Source organism: Tilletiopsis washingtonensis, assembly GCF_003144115.1.
Source record: "Tilletiopsis washingtonensis strain MCA 4186 unplaced genomic scaffold FA09scaffold_5, whole genome shotgun sequence".
Classification (NCBI taxonomy): domain Eukaryota; kingdom Fungi; phylum Basidiomycota; class Exobasidiomycetes; order Entylomatales; genus Tilletiopsis; species Tilletiopsis washingtonensis.
In genome coordinates, this window is record NW_020312002.1 from 859,307 (window position 1) to 880,964 (window position 21,658).

General features: G+C 61.6%; 3 protein-coding genes and 1 non-coding gene across 4 annotated transcripts; 1 reads left to right on the top strand and 3 right to left on the bottom strand.

The window, feature by feature from the left end:
• Nucleotides 1–12,300: 12,300 nt before the first annotated feature.
• FA09DRAFT_t19 lies at nucleotides 12,301–12,395 on the bottom strand. The gene has a single exon. It is a non-coding gene; the product is annotated as a tRNA-Asp (tRNA).
• A 200-nt stretch (nucleotides 12,396–12,595) lies between these two features.
• Nucleotides 12,596–14,932, bottom strand: FA09DRAFT_328658 (hypothetical protein). The gene is made up of 2 exons (XM_025741859.1): nucleotides 14,086–14,932; nucleotides 12,596–14,028 (listed from the first exon to the last, which is right to left on the bottom strand). The coding sequence occupies exons 1-2, from the start codon at nucleotides 14,911–14,913 to the stop codon at nucleotides 12,697–12,699; spliced, it is 2,160 nt and encodes a 719-aa protein (XP_025600159.1). The 5' UTR covers nucleotides 14,914–14,932; the 3' UTR covers nucleotides 12,596–12,696.
• A 161-nt stretch (nucleotides 14,933–15,093) lies between these two features.
• Nucleotides 15,094–16,079, top strand: FA09DRAFT_328659 (hypothetical protein). The gene has a single exon (XM_025741860.1). It carries the CDS (start codon nucleotides 15,243–15,245, stop codon nucleotides 15,963–15,965), a length of 723 nt encoding a protein of 240 aa, XP_025600160.1. The 5' UTR covers nucleotides 15,094–15,242; the 3' UTR covers nucleotides 15,966–16,079.
• Nucleotides 16,080–16,611: 532 nt separating this feature from the next.
• On the bottom strand, nucleotides 16,612–21,015 carry FA09DRAFT_328660 (ClpP/crotonase). The gene is made up of 14 exons (XM_025741861.1): nucleotides 20,992–21,015; nucleotides 20,267–20,940; nucleotides 20,157–20,215; nucleotides 18,786–20,099; nucleotides 18,593–18,738; nucleotides 18,509–18,543; nucleotides 18,381–18,453; nucleotides 18,267–18,326; nucleotides 18,046–18,215; nucleotides 17,953–17,999; nucleotides 17,390–17,904; nucleotides 17,227–17,343; nucleotides 17,094–17,169; nucleotides 16,612–17,047 (listed from the first exon to the last, which is right to left on the bottom strand). Exons 1-14 carry the CDS (start codon nucleotides 20,999–21,001, stop codon nucleotides 16,873–16,875), a joined length of 3,471 nt encoding a protein of 1,156 aa, XP_025600161.1. The 5' UTR covers nucleotides 21,002–21,015; the 3' UTR covers nucleotides 16,612–16,872.
• Between the last annotated feature and the right edge of the window lie 643 nt (nucleotides 21,016–21,658).

Below are 21,658 nucleotides of genomic sequence, written 5' to 3' on the forward strand. Positions count from 1 at the left end.
TGTGCATGACTTTGTTGTTGTTATCCATGGCTTTGTTGTTGTTGTCCTTGCTGTCCATGACTTGTTGCCGCCAAGCGCTGCTGTTGTGCTTGAAAGGCCACCACGCTGCGTCTGCCTCACTGTCTGCCTGATAGCCAATCATCAGATCCTTCATCTGAGCAACAGCTGCATCTACTGCAGCATTGGTTGCTGCAGCGGCCAATACAGCAGCAACAGCCAATACAGCGCGCTGCAGGTCAATCTGCGCAATTCTCTGCTTGACCTGCAGGCGTGCTGCCTCATGAATTGACACGCAGACAGCGTTGCCCTTGTGCTCAACCATTTACAGGCGCGCCTGGTGGTACTGTTGATCTGCGCGCAGTGTCTTGAGCGTGCTGTCCTTGTATGGCAGATTGAGCCTGAGGGGATGAGTTGACTTGCTGGCCGGCAGATTGTCAAGTGAGTTGCTGTACGGCACCTTGAGGCAGCAAGGAGCCTTCTTGGCAGAGGTGGAGAGAGGGAAGTGCTTGTTGACGTTGTCAACCATGTTGAAGACTTGGTAGGGCCTTGGCGGCCCTCTCTTTGGCTTCCACTCTGCCAATGTGTGGGCAATCAAGGTTGTGCAGAGTCTCTGAGAAGAGTTGTGTCAAGCTATGTGTAGCAGTGCAGAGGTAGTGGTACAGATCTTCACCATTGGCAGAGGTGCCAGGGGGATGGAGGCAACGCTTCTTGGGCAGCAGACATTATGCAAGGGTGGTGGCGTACTTGTGTGCCAGCCAGCAACGCAGCGCAGCAGGATGAGAGCAACAAGATGTGCACCAGCTTCCTGCTCAGGAATGGCAGCTGACACTGCACCTGCAGCCCACACTGAGCACAGCCTGACGCTCTGGCTGCGCATACTTGTCTGCCAAGAGCTCAAGCGCCTCAATGCCATTGCGCAGCACATGAGCGCCCATGTCACCTTCTGCTGCACATGCCAAGCATTGCTGACCTCAAGCAAGACAGAGCTAGGGCAAACAGAACTCTGGGTGCTGCAATGCACACCCTTGGCATGCCCTACATGCCCAAGGGCATCACTGCACTCCTTGAAAGCCTTGGAAAGCACCAATGCATGGGCAATGCCGCAGCATTCACCAGCAGCTCCTGTCTGAACATTGTTGCCAGAGGCCCTGATTGTGCAGCTTGTTCTTTGTTACAGCCACTGCCAGTCAATGGCGGTGCTCTCAAACATTTTGGACATACTTGTCCCTTCTTCCACCACCAGCACCTCTTTGACCGCATGCTGCTTGGACCTGTGCTCAAGCGCCAGTTCAGCACCATGTTCCTGCCTGCATTTGACCTGGCTGCTTGCCTTGTCTTTGTTGCCACAGGCAAGACCAACTACAGCAACAGCTTCATGGATGTTGGCGCCAGGGGCCTTGCAAAGGATGGCTATGTCCACTGTGCATGCAGCTAGGCCTTTGGCGCCACAGTGGCCCTGTGTGCAGCCAGTGCCATACGCCGCCTGGGCGCTGCTGTTGATGCCTTGGCTGAGAATGTTGTCAAGGCGCAGTGCATCCTGGCTGTGTATGTCACTGGACTGCATCACATCTCCCCAGCACATGCTGCCTCTGCGCCCATTGCTGCCCTCCCACTGTCCCCCAAGGGCAGCAATTCAGAGATGTGGCTGCCACTGGCTGAAGCAGATGTGCATGGGCAGCAGGGAGATGCTCCCAGCCTGGCTCTGCTACCGCCTGGTTATCTTCTGCACATTGGTTCCCTCCATTGTCCTCCCTACAGTCATCCCCACAGACATCTGCATCTGCCATGTTGCCCATCCTGTCCTCAAAGCACCTGACCCAGTCTGCATCAAACTCCATGTCAAGAGCTTCAGCTCCTGCCTGAGCCGCTTCTTCTGCATCTACCTCTTGCCACTATTGGACTCACCCATCAGAGGATGCCATCCTCATCACGGTAGAACCCTGCTGGGATGAACTCCATTTTGAGGATAGCAGTCTAGGTGGGCCTGCCATGTGATCCAGATGTATGGGGAAGGTTGACTGCATCATGCCCCTGCTGGCCTGCCCCACAAGTGAGTCCCACACCCCTGCCTTCCCACCTGCCCCACCATGGGAGTCCTGAGTCTCAAATCTCAAGTCCCAAGTCCAGAGTCCCCAGTCCCGCACCTCTGCCAGCCTGCCTGCCCCCCTAAGGCCCTCGGTGCCCAAGGCCCGCACAGCGGCATGCCGGCACTGCCTTGGGCCACCCAGCTCCGCTGCTGCACTGCCAGCCTGCCAAACTCCCTCCATGCCACTGCCCACCTGCCCACCACTCACCACAACACAGACAGAGACTGAGGAGGGCTGCAAGGCAAGTGCCAGGTTGACGAGTGCCGGGTTGACGGTGATTTAGGAGGGAGGGGGTTGATGGTGGTCCAGGAAGGGCTGCAGTGTGCCTGGCTGCAATTGCGCACAGCAAGCTGCGGCGTGGAGTGGACTGCGGCGCCAGGCCACACCATGCCAGCCTTTCCTTCTCAAATAATCTCCCGCACGCACTGGGCGCTGGGGCAGTTGTACCCGCAAAGCCGCGCGCCATTGCGGCGCTGCGGCGCTGCCCAAGGCGGGCGCAAGGGGCCGCTCCAGATATGGAGCAGGAATGGCTGCCCCTGCCGCTCCATATCTGGAGCGGCGCGCTCCTGCAGCTCTCCCTCCCCCCACCACCTGCACGCCGCACCACAATGCCTGCCGCCCGCCGCGTCTGCGTCTGCTCTCCTGGCTCTCCTCTCCGGCCCCTGCTAACTCCCCTGTCCCCCCCAGAACCGCTTGCCCTCGACGCCTCCCCGCCGCTGCACTCACTTGCTTGCCAGAAGCTTGTCGCCTATCAAGGCTTCTGAGGCACAGCTGGAGCACGCCAAGGCTTAAGCTGCCAAGGGCAACCTGGTTGCACGCCTGATGCTACTTGGTGCTAGCGTGTCAGAGGTGAGACTACCACAGCTTCAGCCTGCCATCCAACTCAGGCTAACAAATGCTGTACACAGGCCATGTGCCACGTCTCAGAGCAGTCCAAGCTCAATGCTGCTGTGGCTACTCAGGTTGCCAAGAACTGCACAGCAGCTGACGCACAGCTCATCAAGACACGCACTGCAGCCACCATGCTGCACCTCAAGAACTTGAGTGCCAAGCACACTGAGTGGGCTGAGGAGTGCCACCTGGATGCAGAGGCCCAGGCTGCAGAGCGCCACATGGACGCAGAGGCCCATGCTACACCGCAGGCCTTCTACTGGTCCAGTGTTCAGCAAATTGGCCATATAGTTGCCGCGCACATGAACGCCACCAAGCCTCTCCCTGCCACTGCACCTGCTGAGGCCAAAGAGGTGGCACCTGGAATCTAATTGACAGGCACTGCGCCTGTGTCCTCCTTCTTCATGCAGGGCTCCTCTCACATTCTTATCAGGCAACCTGACACAAAAGCTAGAGCAAAAGGTCAAAAGGCCTGCTTGTAAAGACCCTTGTCTGCAGAAGCAGGAGCAGGTCTGCATGCAGCTGACAAAGCTCAGGCAGCGAGAGGGGAAGGATGAGCACAGCAGCGCATCTGCGCCTCTTGCGCTGGCAAGGGGATGATGCCAGAGCAGAAGGAAGCCAGCTGCGCGTACTGTGAGAAGCAAAAGGCGGAGGGCACAACATACAAGGTCACCCCTTAACAGTCAAAGAAGTACTGCAAGACTTACACCGCGCTGGGCATTGAGTACAGGGGGCCAGAGCAGAACTGGCAGTACTACCTGACCGCCAAAGGAATGGGTCAGGCCTGGGCAGTGGACAAGAAGCGGTGCGGCCGCAAGTTGCGCAGCAAGGGCACTTGCTTCTACTTCTTGCCACTGCCCAATGGCAGGCCCACTGCACTTGACGCGCTGCAGGAGGCAAAGCCTGCAATCAAGACCACACTTGACGCGCCAGCTGTGCAGGGGGTGGAGTGCGTGAAGCGCAACTTGCTGCCAGGCTGCTGGATGCATGAATGGGACAAGGTGAGTCTAACCCCTGCCTTGGCTTTGCTGTTGGGCAAACAGAGTAGCATCTTCACACAGTGAGAGGGGCAAACAGCAGACTTGACATGCCAAGGTTAATGCACCTGGCCTTGTCATTGTTGGCTGCTGTAGACTGTCAGCACAAAGTACTTGCGCAGCACACTTGCACAGTGTGTGGGCATCTGCTTGAGTCTGACACATATAATTCAAGCAGATCAGTACATTGCAGTGCAGCGCAACTCCCGCGGCCCCAGTTAATCAGATGGAGCAATTGGTCCATAGCAAGAGATGGCGCGTGCTGCAATGCCGGTGCAGGTTTGTTGGCTGACACCCAGCAATGGCTTGACAGCAGTGCGGCTGCACCAGCCTAGGCTGCAGATGACAAGGCAGCACCTTGAGGGGCAGACAATGATGCAGCCTCTTGAGGCGCACATGTCAACACAGCACTTTGAGGCTCAGCTTGGAGCTGGCGTGGCTACTTTCCACTTCTACTTCTTCTGCCAGCACAACAAGGGGCCGGTAGCAGCTGACAAGGGGCCGGCAGCAGCACCAGCCAACAAGTGGCTGGCAGCGGCTGCGCCAGCCAACAACCCTGACGCCGCCGCCTGGGCACGCGTACAGGGCAGCATGCAGCAGCGTGGCAAGGGGAGATGCTCAGAGAGAGGAGAAGAGGAGGAGGCTGGAATGCAGCAAGACAGGGGTGAGGAGGATGGGGTGGGAAAGGAAGGGGCGGCAGCAGGCAAGGCAACAGTTTTGTAGAGCAGGCCAGCACAGCAGCAAGCAGGAGGCAACACCCAGCGGGAGAGGCCCATCAGGGGGCAAAGCGCCTTGGCGCACAACGCCTCTGCTGGAGCGGCTGTGTTGGTATGGGCAGCTGTGGCCTGTCTGTGGGCCTGCTTGCGCCCACCACCTTGCCTGCTTGCACTGCGCTACGCCCTCTGCCTCAACCCTGCCTGGTGGCCACACCTCCTCCTCTGCCCACGTCATCCCACACCCTTGCTGCCATGTTGCCTGCAGCGCCCACTGGAGGCGCATCTGGGTTGGCTGGCCAGGCCATTGCTGTTTTGTTGCACAGCCAAGCCATTGCAAGCCCATTGGCCAGCCAGGCCACTGCAAGCTTGTGAGTCAAGCATTGGCGCCGCATTGCAACTTGGCAGCCTTGTTGATGGACATTGTGCAAGCAGCAGCGCTGCACCTGGAGGGCACTGGCCTTGCAGACACGTTGTCTGGCAGCTCATCTGCCTCTGGACGCAAGCAGGAGGAGTTCAAGCTGCACATTTTACTGCATGTACCAAAATTGGCTGCAATGTGCGCTTTGCTGTCAAATGTTGGGAATCAAATGTTGGGATGTACGCAAGAGGAAAGAGACACTGCATCTTGCTGAGCATGATGCCAACAATCATGCTGCTTTGCTAACTGCCTTGCAAAGCGTGGACCGGTTGAGTGGACCAAGATCATTGTGCGGCCCTCCCTGCCAGGTATGGTCTTCAGTCAGAATGTGTCCTGGAGGCCCTTGCGCCATGCTTTCTGATGCTGCTCAACAGCATGCTGGGTGACAGAGGTAGAGGCTACGCCATGCCAAGCGGCATCAAGATCACCCTCTATTGTCATGCAGCAGCCAGCCTGGCCCCTGCGCTGCGTCCCATTGTCTCTCTCTTTGTGAAGAGCGTGAGTGCACAACTGCCTGCAGAGAGAGTCAAGATGCTGCTGCCAAATTCCTGCTCTGACTCAACTTCCTCACACAAGAAAAACCCAAGATCTGTCAGAAAGAGTTGCAGCCTCAGGCCTTGACGGGCAACTCACCCAGATGCAAGCCATGCACAAAGTTGACTGGCATGTTGCAGACAGGACTCCAGTATGACAGCAAGTAGACAATGGAGAAGCAAGCGCCTGTGGCAATATAGTGGCATGTCAGACTGGCAAACATTGTGAGCCTTGGTGCTGCAAGCAATGCTGCCGCATGGTAAGCAGGGTTGCAGCTCTGCATTGCAGCAGCTGCGCACAGCAGCAGCTTGAGATGCAGGCAAAGTTTTTGCCAGGGCCCAGCTGCAACTGTGCAACAAGAGGTGCAAAGGCAAGCCGCCAATCTTGGTGCGCTTGATACAATTTTGATTGAACACATGCAGCCACCTTGACAAGGCATTTACACCCGTGCAATCTGTCAGGTACATCAATTGCTCACTGCCACTACGCAGCCCACACTCTGCAAACCCCTTCTCCAGGCCCAAGCTTCATGCATTAACTCCCTTGCGTCACTAATATGACTTTCCTGACGCACCTCAACACTGTACTCATCAATCTGCATCCTGTGCAACCTTCATGTCTGGTGCCTGACCTGGTGTGAGCGCCGCTGTGTATGTTGAGACAGCATACAAGGGTGTCTGTGCCCCCTTCCCCTTGATGTGACTGGTGCTGTGCAAGGCGCACAAGGTCCAAACAGGGAGCACTCTCTTCTGGGTGCTGGCGCACATGGGAGAATTGCTGCCAGAGCGCAGCCAACAGCCATCTCAAGCTGATGCATCATGCTGCGCTCTAGGCATGCTGCAGAATCAGTGGCACAGCCAAAGAAGTGATACGCTGAACCAGCATTGTTCTTTTGTGCATCCCTACATGCCCTTGAGCAGGACCAAGCTGTAGATGACAAGGCTGTTGGCGCAACTGCTGGCCAGCTTGAGAGCGGCTTTGCGCATTGCTTCCGTAATTGTCTCCTTGAAGAGCTGGCCCAGATGCTCCAGCGCATTGATGAGATGCTTGCACACTGCAGCGCATGCACAGGCTGCTATGGAGGTAAAGGCAGAGACCAAGATGGTGGGCAAGGTGATGGAGGCAGGAACAGCCAATGCAGCGTCCCTGCTGCTGGCAGTGCCAGTGCCAAGCACAAGAGAGTGCAGGCGCAAGTTGAGTGGCGCAATTCAGCAAGAGTGAAATCCACCTGATGTGCTGTTTACGGCTGGAGAGCAAGTTTAGCTGTGTGCTAAGCCAAGCAAGACTGCAGACTCACCAGTGCAGCTGCAGAGGAGATTGAGTAGACGCTCCATGTCCTACGCTACATAGGATGTGCACCAGGCCACCACATTGCTGACGCACTGCTGCCCTGCAGGCCTTGAACTTAAGCAACCAACTGTAACTACTACATTGCACTTCCAGATGTGCTGTGGCCTGCAGTTGTAATGGCTCTGCAGCGCCACACAACCGTCATGCGCTCTACATTGCTGATGCAACAAATGCTAGACAACAGGTGCAGCTGGAACAGAATGGAGACAGCAAGTGGATTTGGCACACCCACACAGCAACTGACAAGGCAGCTCTAGGGCACAGCTGCACCCCTTTCCTGCCTGCTTCACCTCTCCCTGCTGCAGCTACAGAGGCTGCAATCTGCAGATGTTGCCATGTAGCTCAAAGCTTGCCAAATCTACTGCAACAGCAATGATGTGAGTGGGACATGGAAAGAGAGACCTGCCAACAATGTACCTCCTTGCACTCCACAGGGCGCAGGTACCCCTTGCATGTGTTGTTGACCTGCGCCATGTAGGGGTGTGTGGGGCACATATGCCGTCACCAGCTGGACGCATCCCAGCTGTGAGTGTGCAAGCGCTGGCAGAAAGGTCTCTGGCGCCAACAACATCAATGGCTGGCACAACAAGGCAGGGTCAGGCAGCATGCTCCAGGACAAGAAGGCAACGCGGCGCACAGACAGTCACTTCCTTCAGCTGTACAGCCAACAACTGCTTGAGGGCACCTGTCTTCTGCACATCAAGGCCATTGGCTTGCCCCACAAGCGCTTCATGGGGCTGCAGGACAGCGTGTCAAAGGTGAGTGTAGAGCTGTAGGCAGCACTTTACTGGAGCGCTTTTGCTGTCGTCATGACAACAAGGCAGTTGTATACTGCAGCACCGCAGATGTCAGCAAAAGCAAGCAGCATGAGCAGGCAGCAAGGGCAGGCAGCAAGCGCAGGCAGCAAGAGTGGGCAGCGCAGGCGCACAACAAGAGCAGGCAGGCCAGGCATGTGTATGTGCGCTGCAAGACATGCAGGCAAACTCCTGACAAGAGCTAATGGCCACTAATCTATCTATCCAAGGCAAGCAGTAGGATGCCATGTTGATGATCTACCATGCTGCCTGCCAAACAATGGCTTGCGTGGCTGCCCACGCATGCAAGCTCTTTGGGCTCCTGGCGCTGAGGCAGCAGCAGCAGTAGCAGCAGCGCAGCAGCAGCGGCAGTCTCACCTCAAGAACAAGAATTGCAAACAACTTGCGCACAAGACACTGGCACCTGACAGACCACGCCTTGTCAACAGTGTGCAGCACCTACAGCAGGTCAGGGTCAGCACAATCACGCGTTGCGCATGCACTACTCACAGGTCCAGCATCCCACAGCACAAGGAGATTGGTACAGAGGCCGGAGCAAGGGATCTGTTGGGCTTGCGTGTCTCCTTGTAGACAAGCATGCAGTGGCAGCGCTGCTTCTTTGCCTTCTTGGGAGCCTTGTGGTTTTGGCGGCGCTGCCAGACATTCATGCTCATGTTGCTGTAGACAAGGGTGCACGCTGCTGCTGTTACCAGCGTGCTCTCAAAGCACATTGCGTACACACCACCGCACTTCTTAGGTTCATTCTGGATGCCGCAAAGCTTGTCCAGCAGCTTGTTCAGCTTGTGTAGAACTCAAGTTAGATATGTAAGAAGAAGAGACCTCAAGGCACTTGCTCAATGCGCTTGCTTGTTGACAAGACACGTTGCTGACCCTTATCCTGCCTGGCAGCACCTACTCACAATGCATTGCCCTGTGGATAAGTGCTGCGGCAGATGTCAAAAAGCTTGCGCGTGCGGTTCTCAAAGCTGCCAATGAACTCTGCCAAGGGCATCTTGATGTACTCCTCCAGCCAGTAGCAGCAGGATTCAACAATTGCGCCGCCTATGCCAAGCGTCAGCAAGAGCTTGAGCATGCGCAGCAACAATCTCAAGCATGCACCAACTGAAGCAAGCTTGACCATGCGCTGAGGATGACAGGTTCAAGCATGCGCCAAGCAGGACGTGCTTGAGTGCGCGCACCAACAGCGGCCTGCAAGAGTAAGCTCAAGCATGCATCAACAGTGGCAAGCAAGAGCACATGCGCCAACAATGGCAAGCTTGAGCATGCACTGGGAATGGCATGCGCACAGAGAGAGGCCCACTCCAGCATGTGTGCCAAGGACAGGACAGCAAGCTCCAGCAGCGCACGCGCATGCGCCCGCCAGCAGCTTGAGATGTTGGACGCGCGCGCACATGTGTTGCCAGCCGCTCAAGACGCCAGATGCTGTTCCACGGCAGCAAGCTCAATTCACCCTTGGGAATTGGCCAGAGGCAATGCTCCTTCAGCTTGACAAGGTACAGCTTGTCCCAGTGCATCATGTGAGCAGTGGAAGGCATTCATTCCCATGCTCACTGCTCTTCTGCGCTTGCATCTGTACGCCAAGCTGTACCTTTCCAACCCCTGCTTGAGGACTGCTTGCTGCAACATAGTGGTCTTTTCAATTGTAGTGTACCATTGCATGCAGCAAGCATGTAAGAACAGGCGTCAATCCCTGCATGGTCAGCCTGCCAACAAGCACATGCTCAATGTTGTGCAACCAGAGAGCAATGGTTGACATGGAGCCATGTTCAGACCAAAGGATGTTGCTTGTCTCATTTGCAGGGCCAAGCTATGTGGGTGACGCAAGCATCTACAGGTCAGAGCAGAAAAGAGCATGCAGGAAAGAAGGGGTTGCTTGCCATCCTGCGCTGGCACAAATTCACACTCACTGCACATGCGCCTGCACGCAGCTCTTCTCAAGACAGATCAATCAAATGCAACTGCATTCAGATCCGTCTGCTTGTGCGCAAGAATGGAAGCGCAAGCAGCAAGCAGATGTCAGGCGCATTGCCTGGCTTCTGCTTGCATCTGCGTGCTGTGCAAGTGTCAAACAGGCAGATGCGCTGCATATTCATGCTGCAGCATGGGATCACTGGCTGCCCAAGCTGCTCTCACTCAGCATGCTGCAGCTGATTATATCAATGACAAGGTAGAGGGTGTGCGTGGTAGGACAGTTGCCTTGGATGAAGTTGGAGACGTCTGACAGTCATTGGCAGATTTGTCACTCTGAGTTGCTCTACCCCTCAGAGACTGCCTTGTTGTTTGCAGTGCTGTTGCTGTGCAGTGCTGAACAAGTGCATGCGTGAGAAGCAGGGCGCTAGACGCAGCAGCTTGAAGACATACATGCCATGGAGGACATGTCAGAGTAGTTGGCCTCCAGAATCAATGTCCCTGTTGTGGTTGCTGTGGAGGGGTGCAGAGCGCAAGCATGTGAGCAGATGAGCCACTGGGCGCAAGAGCCAGCATGCACTGTCTATGAAGGAGTGCATAGCCGCAGCCAGATGGCCAATGAGGCCAACTTTGCGCTTCTGCAGCTGCTCTGTCCAGTGGTTGCGCTTCTTGGGAAGAGCGGCTGCCGTGACCTCAAAGTCAGGTAGCAGCTGTAGCTCACTGCCCAACCCCGCTCTGTACCACTGGCTGGTCCAGAGCTACCATGAGCAACTGCAGCATGTGGGAGCCCATTTGCCTGCTCTGCTTATCAGACTCTCCAAAGACTGCCAGCCTGCTGTTGTCTCCCAGGCTGTGTGCGTGAGAGATGGTGTGTGGCGCAAGCAGTAGACGGCATTCTACTTCTGCAAGGTGCAGTGCAGGCAGGGCTGCTCTGCTGCTTTCTCCATCACTGCCTTGTTGCTCCCTTCATTGCCCAACCAGGTTGCACAATTGCCAATCTACCATGAGTGTAGTGTCAGGCAGACCCAGCAACAATCCCAGGCACAAGCATACAGGAGATCACAGCTTGGGCAGCAAGCTGCGCAAGTGTCCCTTGCACAAGGCAACAAGAAGCAACAAGCCAGCAAGGGACAACAAGGCTGCTGCAGCAGCAGCGGCCAAGAAGATGGAGGACAAGCACTGGCACCACTTCAAAACCATGGCGTCTAGCTGTAAGGGGATTCTGCAGCTGGCAGGGTGAGTGGCAAGCAGCTGTCTTGAGTCTTGCATCCTGCAGCATGCACTTGTCACAGCCTGGTGCTGACCCCACTCCCAAGCCTGCCACCTCACCTGACTGCAGCTCCCTATCACAGAGGCAGACTGAGCAGCCTGGCGCAAGCTGCCAGAGCCGCAGCCTGAGGAGATTGAGATCAAGGATGCATGTAGGATTCACTGGGATAATCCTGATGCAAGCGTGCTCAAGCAGATTGTTGACTCCATCAGCCCAGAAGAGCTCAGGCCCCTGGCTTAGGATGCTACCAGGCTCAAGAGGCTTGAACAGGCATGGGTGGTATGCCAGCAGATGTGAGTGATTGACACAGAGCAAGCAGCTTCAGCTGCTTCATGCGCAATCCTCCCCCTCAGCATCTGTCACTGTTGCTGTGCAGGCCAGCAGAGGCAAAGGGAATTGAGGGACCTTGTGCGCAATTCTAGCTGCTGCTCCTGTACAAATCTACTGGCAGCATCAGCATTGTGAGGCTGCACCCTTTGGCTAATGCTTGTGAAGGCCAGGTCACTCCTGTGCTGCAGAAGTGAGGTGCCTGTTATGGCTGCGCCTGCCAGGCCAGCGCTGTCCTTCATGCAGCGTGCCATGTCACATGAGCCTCTTGGCTACAGCAGGGATTGCAGATACTGCTGCAATAGCTGAGGTTGTAATGCGCTCTCCAGCACAATGCTGCTACTGCAATGACAATGCCATGCAAGGACATGTACCTGCCTGGGAGCTGCTGGCGCTACACAGTGTGGGCGCTAGCAAACAACATAGAAGCAGGAACAGGAGTGTTCTTGCTGCCTCCCTGCGCCAGCAAGATGCAGCAGTCTTGGGCAATCTTGGCTCCAACCCTATTCAAGCATATCTCCAACTCTGGCCTCAGCCTGGCCAATTATGCTGCACTCTACCTGCTCTTTGGCATTGAAGCCAATATTGCTGCTAACATCTGCACTGCACTTCAGTTCCAACTGCACATCATGGCATCAACTAGCAAGGCTGAGTGTGCTGCAGCAAGCAAGACCCAAGACAGAGCTGCAATGGTCTTGGTCTGTGTCCATCTGCTTGACTGATCCTCACTGATCTTTCTGGCGCACTCTCTGCCCCACCAGCGTGCGCTCCCATTCAAGACTCAAGCATGTCACAAACAATCAGCATTGCTCAACATGTGCAGCACCACATGCTGAACGCATCTGACCGTCGATTGTCTGTCGCCGGTCATGTACGCAACCGCCGGCGGCATCAGCATCGCTCTTTGGTGGGTTGGGGGCTGTGGCGCGGCCGCAAGCAAAAAGAATCTCTCTGGCCGGGAATCGAACCCGGGTCTGGACCGCCGAAGCGATGGACATGCCGTAATGACAAGGTCCCGTCATAACCCCTAAACTACCAAAGACCGGATATCTGTGGCTCCGGCCGCCAAGTACAAGAGCTATCGGGCGAAGTTCCGGCCAGCGCGGCGCGGAGCGGCCCGCCGACTCGATCTGTGCCGCGCACGCGTGCTCTGCATCTCACCACCACTTCCTCTCTGCTTCCACTCCCTCGACGCTGCTGCGCCTCTCTCTCTCGCACGCAGCTAGCTTGCTGCGTGCAAATTGATGGATGTACGGAGCGTTACAGTGCGCGGCTGGGAGTGAGGGCTGGGAAGGGATGCGCGGCGAAGGAAGAGGTGCGTGATGGCCTGGACGAGGCGGCTCCTAGCGGCGGCGGGTGGGGCGCGGGGTGTGGTTACCAAAGACGTTGGCGGAGCGCATCAGGTTGATGCCCGCCGGCCGGCTCTCGTACCAGCGGCGGTGCTCTGGCGAGCCGGTCAGCATGCCGCTCGGCGTCGCCACCCGGTTGCCCTGCAGAAGATAAGTCTTGAAGGGCATGTCCGGATCCTTCTTGAGGGCCTCCTCAGTTGCACGCTTCGTCTTCTCCGAGTTGCGCGTGCTGTGCTCCTCCTTGGACATCTTTGCGTGCCGTCCAGCAACGAGAGAGCCGTCGACCGCACGGTGCAGCTGCTGCAGCTGCGCCACCAGTGGAGCGGGATCGGCGAGCGGCCCGTCGAGCGGAGCGGGGTTGTAGAAGAAATCGAGCGCGAGGAAGTAGAAGAGGTTGGCGCGGACTTCTGCCAGCTGCGGCTGGTACTTGACGCTGCCGGTGTGGATGCTGACGAGCAGGTTGATCTCGGTGCCAAGCCCCGGCTGGCTCAGCTGCTGCCAGCCCACCTTCTCGAGGAAGCCGCGACGGAAGCTGGCCTGCGCATCCTCGAGTTCGCCACGGCAGAGGTCCGGACCGGCGCTCATGAGCAGCTGGGTTTGCGACGCCGTGAGCGGAGCGCCGAGGAGCTCCTCCAGCGAGACGTCTCCAAGAAGGGAGCAAGCTGCTTGCAGCAGCTGCGGCAGCACTGCGAGGAAGGCAAAGGCGTCTGCGCCGTCGACCTTGATGCGCGGGGAGCTGGAGCCGGAGCCGGAGCCGGAGCCGGAGCCGAAGCCAGCAGCGCGCAGGAACTGAGCGAGTAGCACCGCGTAGAACAGGTTCAGCTCTTTGCCCCGATTACTGAGGGACCAGACGTCGATGGAGACGGCATTCTTGAGGCTGCGGCCGCTGCGCGCCTGCAGGCTGTCGTAGATGTCGCGACCGAGCCTAGGCCCAGGGCCGGCGGCGTCGCTGAAGTAGGAGACGCGGCTGTCTTGCAGCGCCTCGAGAGTAATGTCGGCACCGATGATAATGCCGCCGCTGGCGGGCCCCTCTGCAGCCTCGAGGAGATGAGCAAAGCTCGCGTCGTTGATGATGACGAGGCTGCCGGGCAGCAGGTGCTGGTGCTGCAGAAGCAGGCCGCGAGCGCGCTTGAGGATGGCGTGCGGCGTCATCTCCGAGCTGCAGCTGAGCGACGGCGCTGCTTGGCGGAAAGGTGTCATGGATCGAACAGACGCAGCAAGGGCGGGGGGCGGCGCAAAGACGTAGTGGAAGCCACCGGGCGCATTGTTAGCCGTCACGCTGCCGCCGGAGCCTCCGAGGATAGAGATGAGCACCGCCTCGCACTCCTGCCAAGGGGAGCGGTTAATCACCGCCATGCAGGGCAAAGAGCGCAAGGAACGCACCTGTGCGCAGCGACTGGCCCGCCAGTCCATGAGAGTAGCAGCACCATCATCTACTCCGGCTAGCTCAAAGACGTCAAACTGCAGCACCTTGCTCCACTGCTGCACGCGGCGACTGCTGCCCTTCTCGTCCTCCTCTGCGCGGAGCAGCGCGGCAGCAGGCGCGTCGCGATGAGTCGTCCCGCCGTACTTTAGGAAAGGCGAGGAGCCGGCTGTGCCGGAGGACGCCGCGGCACTCAGTGCTGTGCACAGGCAGTCGACGTGCTGCCGCTCCGCGGGCGTGTCGGAGAGTAGCTGAGGCTCAAAGGTGTCTAGCGCCGCGCCAGAAAGCGGCGCCTGGCGAACGTAGAGATGGCTGCTATTCTGGCCCGCCGCCGCCGGGATGCAAAAGGCGGGGACGCTGTGCAGGTCAACGAGCAGCGGCTCGAAGAGGAGCTTGGCCACGTCCTGGAAGTTGCTGATGTGCACGACGCGCGCCACTGCATCGATTGAGCTCTGGCGCTGCTGGCCATGCGGGCAGTGAATTGCTAGGACTGCGGCACGCACGCTCTCGAGAGTGAGAGTAATGCTGCGGAGCGCACCAAGCGCGGCTGCCCGGGCTGCTGCCGCACGCTCGACGTGCTCGACGCCAGCCTGCGCCTCCTCACGCGCATTCTTGCGCTTGGCGATGCGGTCGTCGAGCCTGGCCGCCGTAGCGGGATTATTCTCGCGGCGGCGGGCAATAGCCGCAGCGTTATCGATGGCGCCAAGGACGGTGCGCGACGGCGCAGACGGCATGCCGGGCGGAGCAGGCGGCGCGCGGCTGCTGCTGCCTGCCGACGCCCTGGCCATGGCTTCCGAGGCCGGCCCGAGGCCAGGGGCCATGCGTGCGGTGCGCGAGGCCGCAGACGCCATGCCGGGAGGAGCAGGCGCAGGCGCCGTTCTGCTGCCGCCGCCGGGAGGAGCAGGCGCCGGCGCCGTTCCGCTGCCGCCGCCGGGAGGAGCAGGCGGACGCGCCGTTCCGCTGCCGCCGCCGAGAGGAGCAGGCGCACGCGCCGCGCTGCCGCTGCTGCCGCCCGCAGGCTCAGCAACAACATCGCCGGCTGCAGGCTGACGGCGCAGCAGGTCGAGGATCGTCGGGCGCGGCATGGCGGATGCGTGCGAGCGGCGGCGATGCAGCGATGCAGAGGAGTGCGCGCGCGAGAGGCGAGTGCGGCGGTGATGCAGCGATGCAGAGAGGACGCAGCGCTGCGGAGGAGTGCGGGTGCAACGCAGCGACGCACGCCAGCGATGCAGAGGAGTGCGGCGATGCAGCGACGCAGGGACGACGCAGCGATGCGGAAGACGGAGTTGCGAGGGCAGAAGCGTGCTCGCTGGCCGCACCCCTTGCCAGCTGGGCGGCGGTGCGGCATGCGAGAGCCCGCCCCCGCGGCGTCGTGCAGCAGCCCTCGCCGCTTGGCCGCGTCGCGCAGCGCCTCACGCCTCTCGCTGCACTGCGCATTCTCCTCCCCTGCTGCAGCCCTGCGGCTGATGCCGGTGCTGTCGGCGTCAACACGTGCCGCCGGCGCCCACCGCTGCCTCTGCCGCTGCGCAACCCTCTGCTCTCGCCCCGCCGAGCGCGCTCAATGCTCACCGTAGGCGCCTGCGCGCTGCTTCCCGGACCGCTGCTGCCGCCTCTCCTTCCGTCTTCGGCCCAGCCTGCCTGCCGCTGCTGCCCCTCCTTCAGCCCAGCCTGCGCTGCCGCCCCTCCTCCAGCCCAGCCTGCGCTGCTGCCTCTCCTTCAGCCCAGCGTGCAGCCTGCCCATCTCGCGCGCCAGCGACGCCCGCCGCCCGCCGTGCGCCTGCTGCTGCTGCTGCTGCTGCTGCTGCTGCTGCTGCCCTGCTGCGGCACCCGCATGGGCTGAATGCCGCCGCTCGCCGTGCACCTGCTGCTGCTGCGGCGGCGGCGCCTGCCACCCGCTGTCCGCCTCGCCGCTGTTGCTTATGCTGCTGCTGCTGCTGCTGCTGCTGACGCTGCGGCGGCGGCTGGATTCGGCGGCGATGATTGTCCTGCTGCTGTGCGCGCCTGCCTGTTGCGCTTGACGACGCCGGCGCTCGGGCTCTCGCGCTGCGCGAGCGCATCGGGATGGTGGCATGGTGCGCAAGGTCGCTCCGTCAGGGGCACGATGTTGACGCGGCGCGCGGCGCCACGCGCGGCACGCCGCACGACTGCACGTGACGCGGGCTGCCCGAGTCCCGCCGCGACATGCGCCGCGCGCAGAGCCCGCTACGCCCTCCGCGAGCTGCAACTGGCGGCTGGGCGGCGGCACGGGGCGGACAGCAGACCGCTGGATCTGCGCCTGGTCCGGATCAGCCTCTTCGCCAGCGCCCGCCAGCGCCCGGCCCCAGTGCAGAAGCCGCGGCGCGGCTTGAGCGACGCCGTAGGCCGCGGAGCGGCTCGAGCGACGCCATGGGCCGCAGCGCGGCTTGTGTGCGCGCGTTGGCCGCGCCGCAGGCCGACGGCACGGGGGGGCAAACTAACGCCTTCCCCTCAGCTTGCCGCTCTGCCTTGACCCGTCTGCAGCTCAGCGCTCGACACAGCGCTCCAGAGCGCGAATGTGAGAGCGGGCGGCGCGCCTCGCATAGCTCAGAGCCGCGTGGATGAGCATGCTCGTGCGATGCTGCCCGTCGCCGCCTCTCGTGCTCCCTGCGCGCTTGCAGGGCAGCTCGGCTCCGCATTGTTGCCGCTTACCGACACCAGGGCACCACTTGCGGCGACGCCTCAGCACACCGCCCCTCCGCGCCGCTTTGTCTGCTACGCTGCATTCCACGTCACAGCCGCGAGCGCGACGGCTCCGCCTGCTGCCACGTCGGCACGCGCTGCCGCACCATGCGCAGCGCCGTCGCGACCCAGTGCCGCGTCGCCGCGGGGTCGATGACGGCGTCGATCTCCATCTTGGCCGCGACGTTGACCGCGGCGCCGCGCTCGTACGACGCAGCGACGAGTCTGGCCGGGTGTGAGCGACGCACGTGTCTGACGTCTCGCAACTCACTTGTTGAAGAGCTCCTGCCGCTCCTCCTCCGACTTGGCCGCCTCGAGCTCCTTACGGAAGCCAAGACGCACCGCACCTGCGTGGCATAGTCAGCGCGGCAAGCCTCGCCATCGCTGTCCTCTCCCTCACTCACCCTCGACGCCCATCGGCCCCCACTCGCCATTCGGCCACGACACGCTGCTGTGGTTGCTCAGGCTGCCGCCGCCGAGCAGCCCCTGCGCGCCGAGGCCAAACGCCTTGCGCAGCGTGACTGCAGAGGGTCAGCGTATGCGAAACAGGGCCTTCGCACCACTCACTGGCAAAGATGCGGCCGCCGCCGTCTGTCAGCGACGACATCGCCGCAAAGAGCTCCGGGAACGCGCGCAGGCCGCCTTCGCCCTCCGTCTCGGGCCCGCCGACGATGAAGCCCGGCGTATCGACGAGGACAACAAGATGCGCACACTGCGTCCGCGCCAGCAGCTGCACGAAGCGCGTCGCCTTGCGCGCCGAGGCCGCCTCGATGGCGCCGCCGAGCGGCGAGGCCACCGACGAGGCGACGACACCGAGCGGCTGGCCCTCGACGCGCAGGAAGCCCGTGATGAGGTTCTTGCCCCATGCCTCGCCGATCTCGCAGAACGTGTCGTCGTCGGCGAGCAGGCCGATGACCTCGCGCACGTCGTAGGCGCGCAGCCGCGATTCGGGCAGCACGTGGCGCATGCGCCGCTGGTCGGAGGTGTGCTTCCAGTGGGCAGCGGGCAGCGGGCCCTGGAAGTAGCCCAAGAGCTTCTTCGTCAACGTCGCGGCCTCGCGGTCCGTCGGCACAACGATGTCTCTGTGCGACGAGTCAGCCAGGGCTAGCATCTCTTCGCGAGTCACTCACACAGAGCCGCTCTCCGCGTGCACAAGCGGCGGCCCAATGTCGTACGGCTGATTCGCAGTCAGCACTAGTCGCTTCACTTCACGCCGCACTCACCTTGTACACGCCGAGCCCGCCGCCCTCGATCATCGCCGGGCCGCCCATGCCAATGCTCGTTGGAAGCCGCTTGGGCGCGCCCTCGACGCCGCCGAGCGAGGCGATGACAATGTCGCACGTGCCGAGGAGCGCAGCGTTGCCCGCAAAGACGTAGCCAGCGGCAATTCCGACTCGTGGTACAAGTCAGCAGATGACAGAAGGTGTCTCGTTGCGCCACTCACTGGTTGGCAAGCCACGGGCACGGATCATTGCCATGAGTGTAAAGGCCGGCCCCTCGAGACCTGCAGCGGCACGTCAGATGGTGCGAGATCAGAGTAGGCCTGTCAGGCACGCACCGCCTGCCTTGAGCGGCGCCAGATCGACATCGCCAGGTCTGCCACCGCCGCCCTCGGCGTACATGATGAGAGGCTGGGGTTTGGCAAGTCAGCTCTGCCGCACCTCAAGACACGCTCCGTCTGCTCACCGCAGGATTCTCGAGCACGGAGCGGAACAGGCGATCTGTGAAGCCGTCAGGCAGTACCGCAGAAGAGCTCAACGCGTGACGCACCAAGCTTGAGGTGGTGGAAGTAGCCCTGCGTGCCTGCGAGCACCTGTGCGTCGCCGAGAAACAGGGCACAGCGGGCGCGCGACTCGGCGCCCGGCCGTGACGGACCTTGCTCAAACAGCCCAGCATTCACAGTTGCCCACGCCGTCCTATCACCAGTCAGCACAGTCCACACAGCGCCCACGCCGACACTCACAAGATGCCGTCGCCCTGCGTGTTCGCCAGGAGCTTCTCCTCCGAGATACGCGTCCGCTGTGCCGCCAGCGCCAGCGCGCCAATCTCAATGACCGAGCCCTGATCAGCGAGAAGCGCCAGATTCTCGCGCGCAGTGAGGAAGCCAGCATCGTGTCTCCGCTTGACGGCGCTGGTCATCGACTCGGGTGACGCCAGGCGCTGCCGGTCAAAGAATTGCTGCAGCTTCGGCGGGATGTGGTCCAGGTCGAGCTGCTTCTTGGCCGCCGCAGCGGCGCGCGACGAGCCCGCGAGCGGCGCAAAGAAGAGCAGCGGCGAGGACGCCTGTACGGCATCGCCCTGCTGCGTGCAGATCTGCTCGATGCGCCCGGCGCGCGATGCCGTCACGACGTGCTCCATCTTGAGCGCCTCGATGACAGCCACCTGCTCACCCTCGCCGACCTCCTGGCCGACCTGGACGCTGATGGCCGTGACGATGCCAGAGAGGGGCAGCGCGAGCGCCTCAGTGCCCGGCGGTGCCTGCTGATGCTTGGCCTGAGCTGCGGCCGGAGCGGGAGCCTTCTTCTCGCCGGACGTGCGCTTTGCCTTTCGCCGTGAAGCATCCTGAAAGAGCTCCGCCCAGTGCTGCTCGACAAATGCCGTGTGCACGCGATTCTTCCCAACGGCTGGGTGGTCGAGAAGCGCTGCTTGAAAGTCGAGATTGCTCTCACAGCCTTCGAGCACAAACGCGGCCAGGCTGCGGCGTGCCAGCGCCAGCACTGCAGGGAAGCTCGGCGCCGTGACGATGACCTTGGCCATGAGCGAGTCAAACGCCGGGCTGGCGCTGTACACGACACCGCCGTGCGGCGCGTGCGCAGCCGTGTCGACGCGGATGCCGGGTCCGGCGGGAGGGGCAAAGGCCGTCACGGCGCCGACGGCGGGCAGCGCCTCGCCCTTTTCAGTGAGCGTCTCCGAGTTGATGCGCAGCTGCACGGCAGAGAGCAGTGGAAACGGTAGCGGCGCGGCAGCCTCACCAAGGCCCATATCCCGCAGGCGCTCGCCGAGCGCGATGCGCAGCTGCAGTGCCACAAGGTCGAGATGCGTGACCTGCTCCGTCACCGTGTGTTCAACCTGGATGCGCGGGTTGGCCTCCATGAAGAAGTGCTCGCCGCTGTCGGGCAGACACAGAAACTCGAACGTGCCGAGCGACTTGTACTTGCCCACCGACGCCATGCGCAGCGCCGAGGCCAGCAGGCGCTGCCGCAGCGGCGATGCTGAGCCGCCGGACAGACTTGGCGCCGGCGCAAACTCGACGAGCTTCTGATGCTTGCGCTGCAGGCTGAGGCAGAGGTCTGAGCTTACCCACTATGTAGCACGCGCAGCGCAGTCGCCTCACCTGCACTCGCGCTCCCACAGATGCGCCACGTCGCCACTGCCGTCGCCAATCACTTGCACCTGCGAGGCGCTTCAGCCCGCAGCACAGGGCTCATGCATCACTTGACTCACCTCGATGTGCCGCGCATTCTCCAGGTAGCGCTCGGCATACAGCCGGGCGTCGCCAAACGCCGCGCCCGCCTCGCGCGCGCAGCTCTCGTAGGCGCGCGAGAGGGCCGCCTCACCGTCGTCGACGGGCACAACGCGCATGCCGCGCCCACCGCCGCCGGCAACGGCCTTGATCATGACCTTTGCGCCGCGCGGCAGCGTCTGTGCAAAAGCGCGCACCTGCTCGAGCGACGCGGCGTCGCCAGCAGTGCCGGGCAGCGTGGGCACGCTGCACTCGGCCGCCAGGCGCCGCGCACTCGTCTTCTCACCGAAGCGCGCCAGGTGCGCCGGGTCCGGGCCGATCCACACGAGGCCGGCAGCCTGCACGGCCTGCGCAAAGGCGGGCGACTCGGAGAGGAAGCCGTAGCCCGGGTGCACACCCCAGGCAGACGCGCCCTTGGCGGCCGCGACGAGCGCCTCGGCGTCGAGGTAGGCACGCACGCCGGCGGCATGGAGCAGCGTGCGGTGCGCTGGCGGCACGGCGAGCATGTGCGCTGCGTCTGCCTCGCCGGCCGAGGCGACGGCGAGCGCATGGAAGGCCGTCTGTGCCGACGGCTGCGCGCTGCCGGGCAGCGGGAAGAGGGCGCAGGTGCTGGCGACGCGCAGCGCAATCTCGCCGCGGTTGGCGATGAAGACGCCTGCAGAGATCAGCACAGGGCCACGTGCTGCGTGCGGTGGGGCTCACTCACCCTTGCTCATGGCGGCGGGCGTGGTGAGGGTGGGAAGGAGGCGCGCGTGTCGGAGCATCGCAGCCCGCCTTCCCCGCACTCGCGCGCTGTTCCCACGCCGAGCTGCCACGCTCCGGCTCGCCCGGCGCCCGGCAGCCGGCGCGCCTGCGCAGAGCCGCGGAATCGGGAGGCGGACAGCACCAATCTTGCTCCTCCGAGTCCCACACCTCGGCATGCGCAGTTCGATAGCAAGGCCCCTGCTCGGCTCGTGCATTCCGAGCTTCTGCTGCGCACAGTGAGGTGCCGAGCCGCGGCGCTGGCGGTGCGAGGTGCCAAGGCGGATGGCGGAGGATGCGTGTGAAAAGAGCGAAAGCGAGACGCGCTGCCCCCAAACTTGAAGTGGAGGCGCCTCTGGACGAGGCGAGGCGAGGGGCCTTGCAAGCGAGGAAGTGTAGTTGCAGGGGTTGCTGTAGCGTGTATGCTGGCGATGCTGGCAGACAGAGGCAGGGGCAAGTGCATCATGTCCGGGCTTGGCCATGGACAGGCGGGCGATCAGGTGTGGCGCATGCCGAGATCCGCAGGTCTGGCGCCGAGATCTGCATCCGCAGCGCCGGGTAATCACGAGCCGGCGATGGACGGTCCCGCTGCCCGCTCGCCTGGGCCACATTTCACAGCTGCAGCTGGCGTG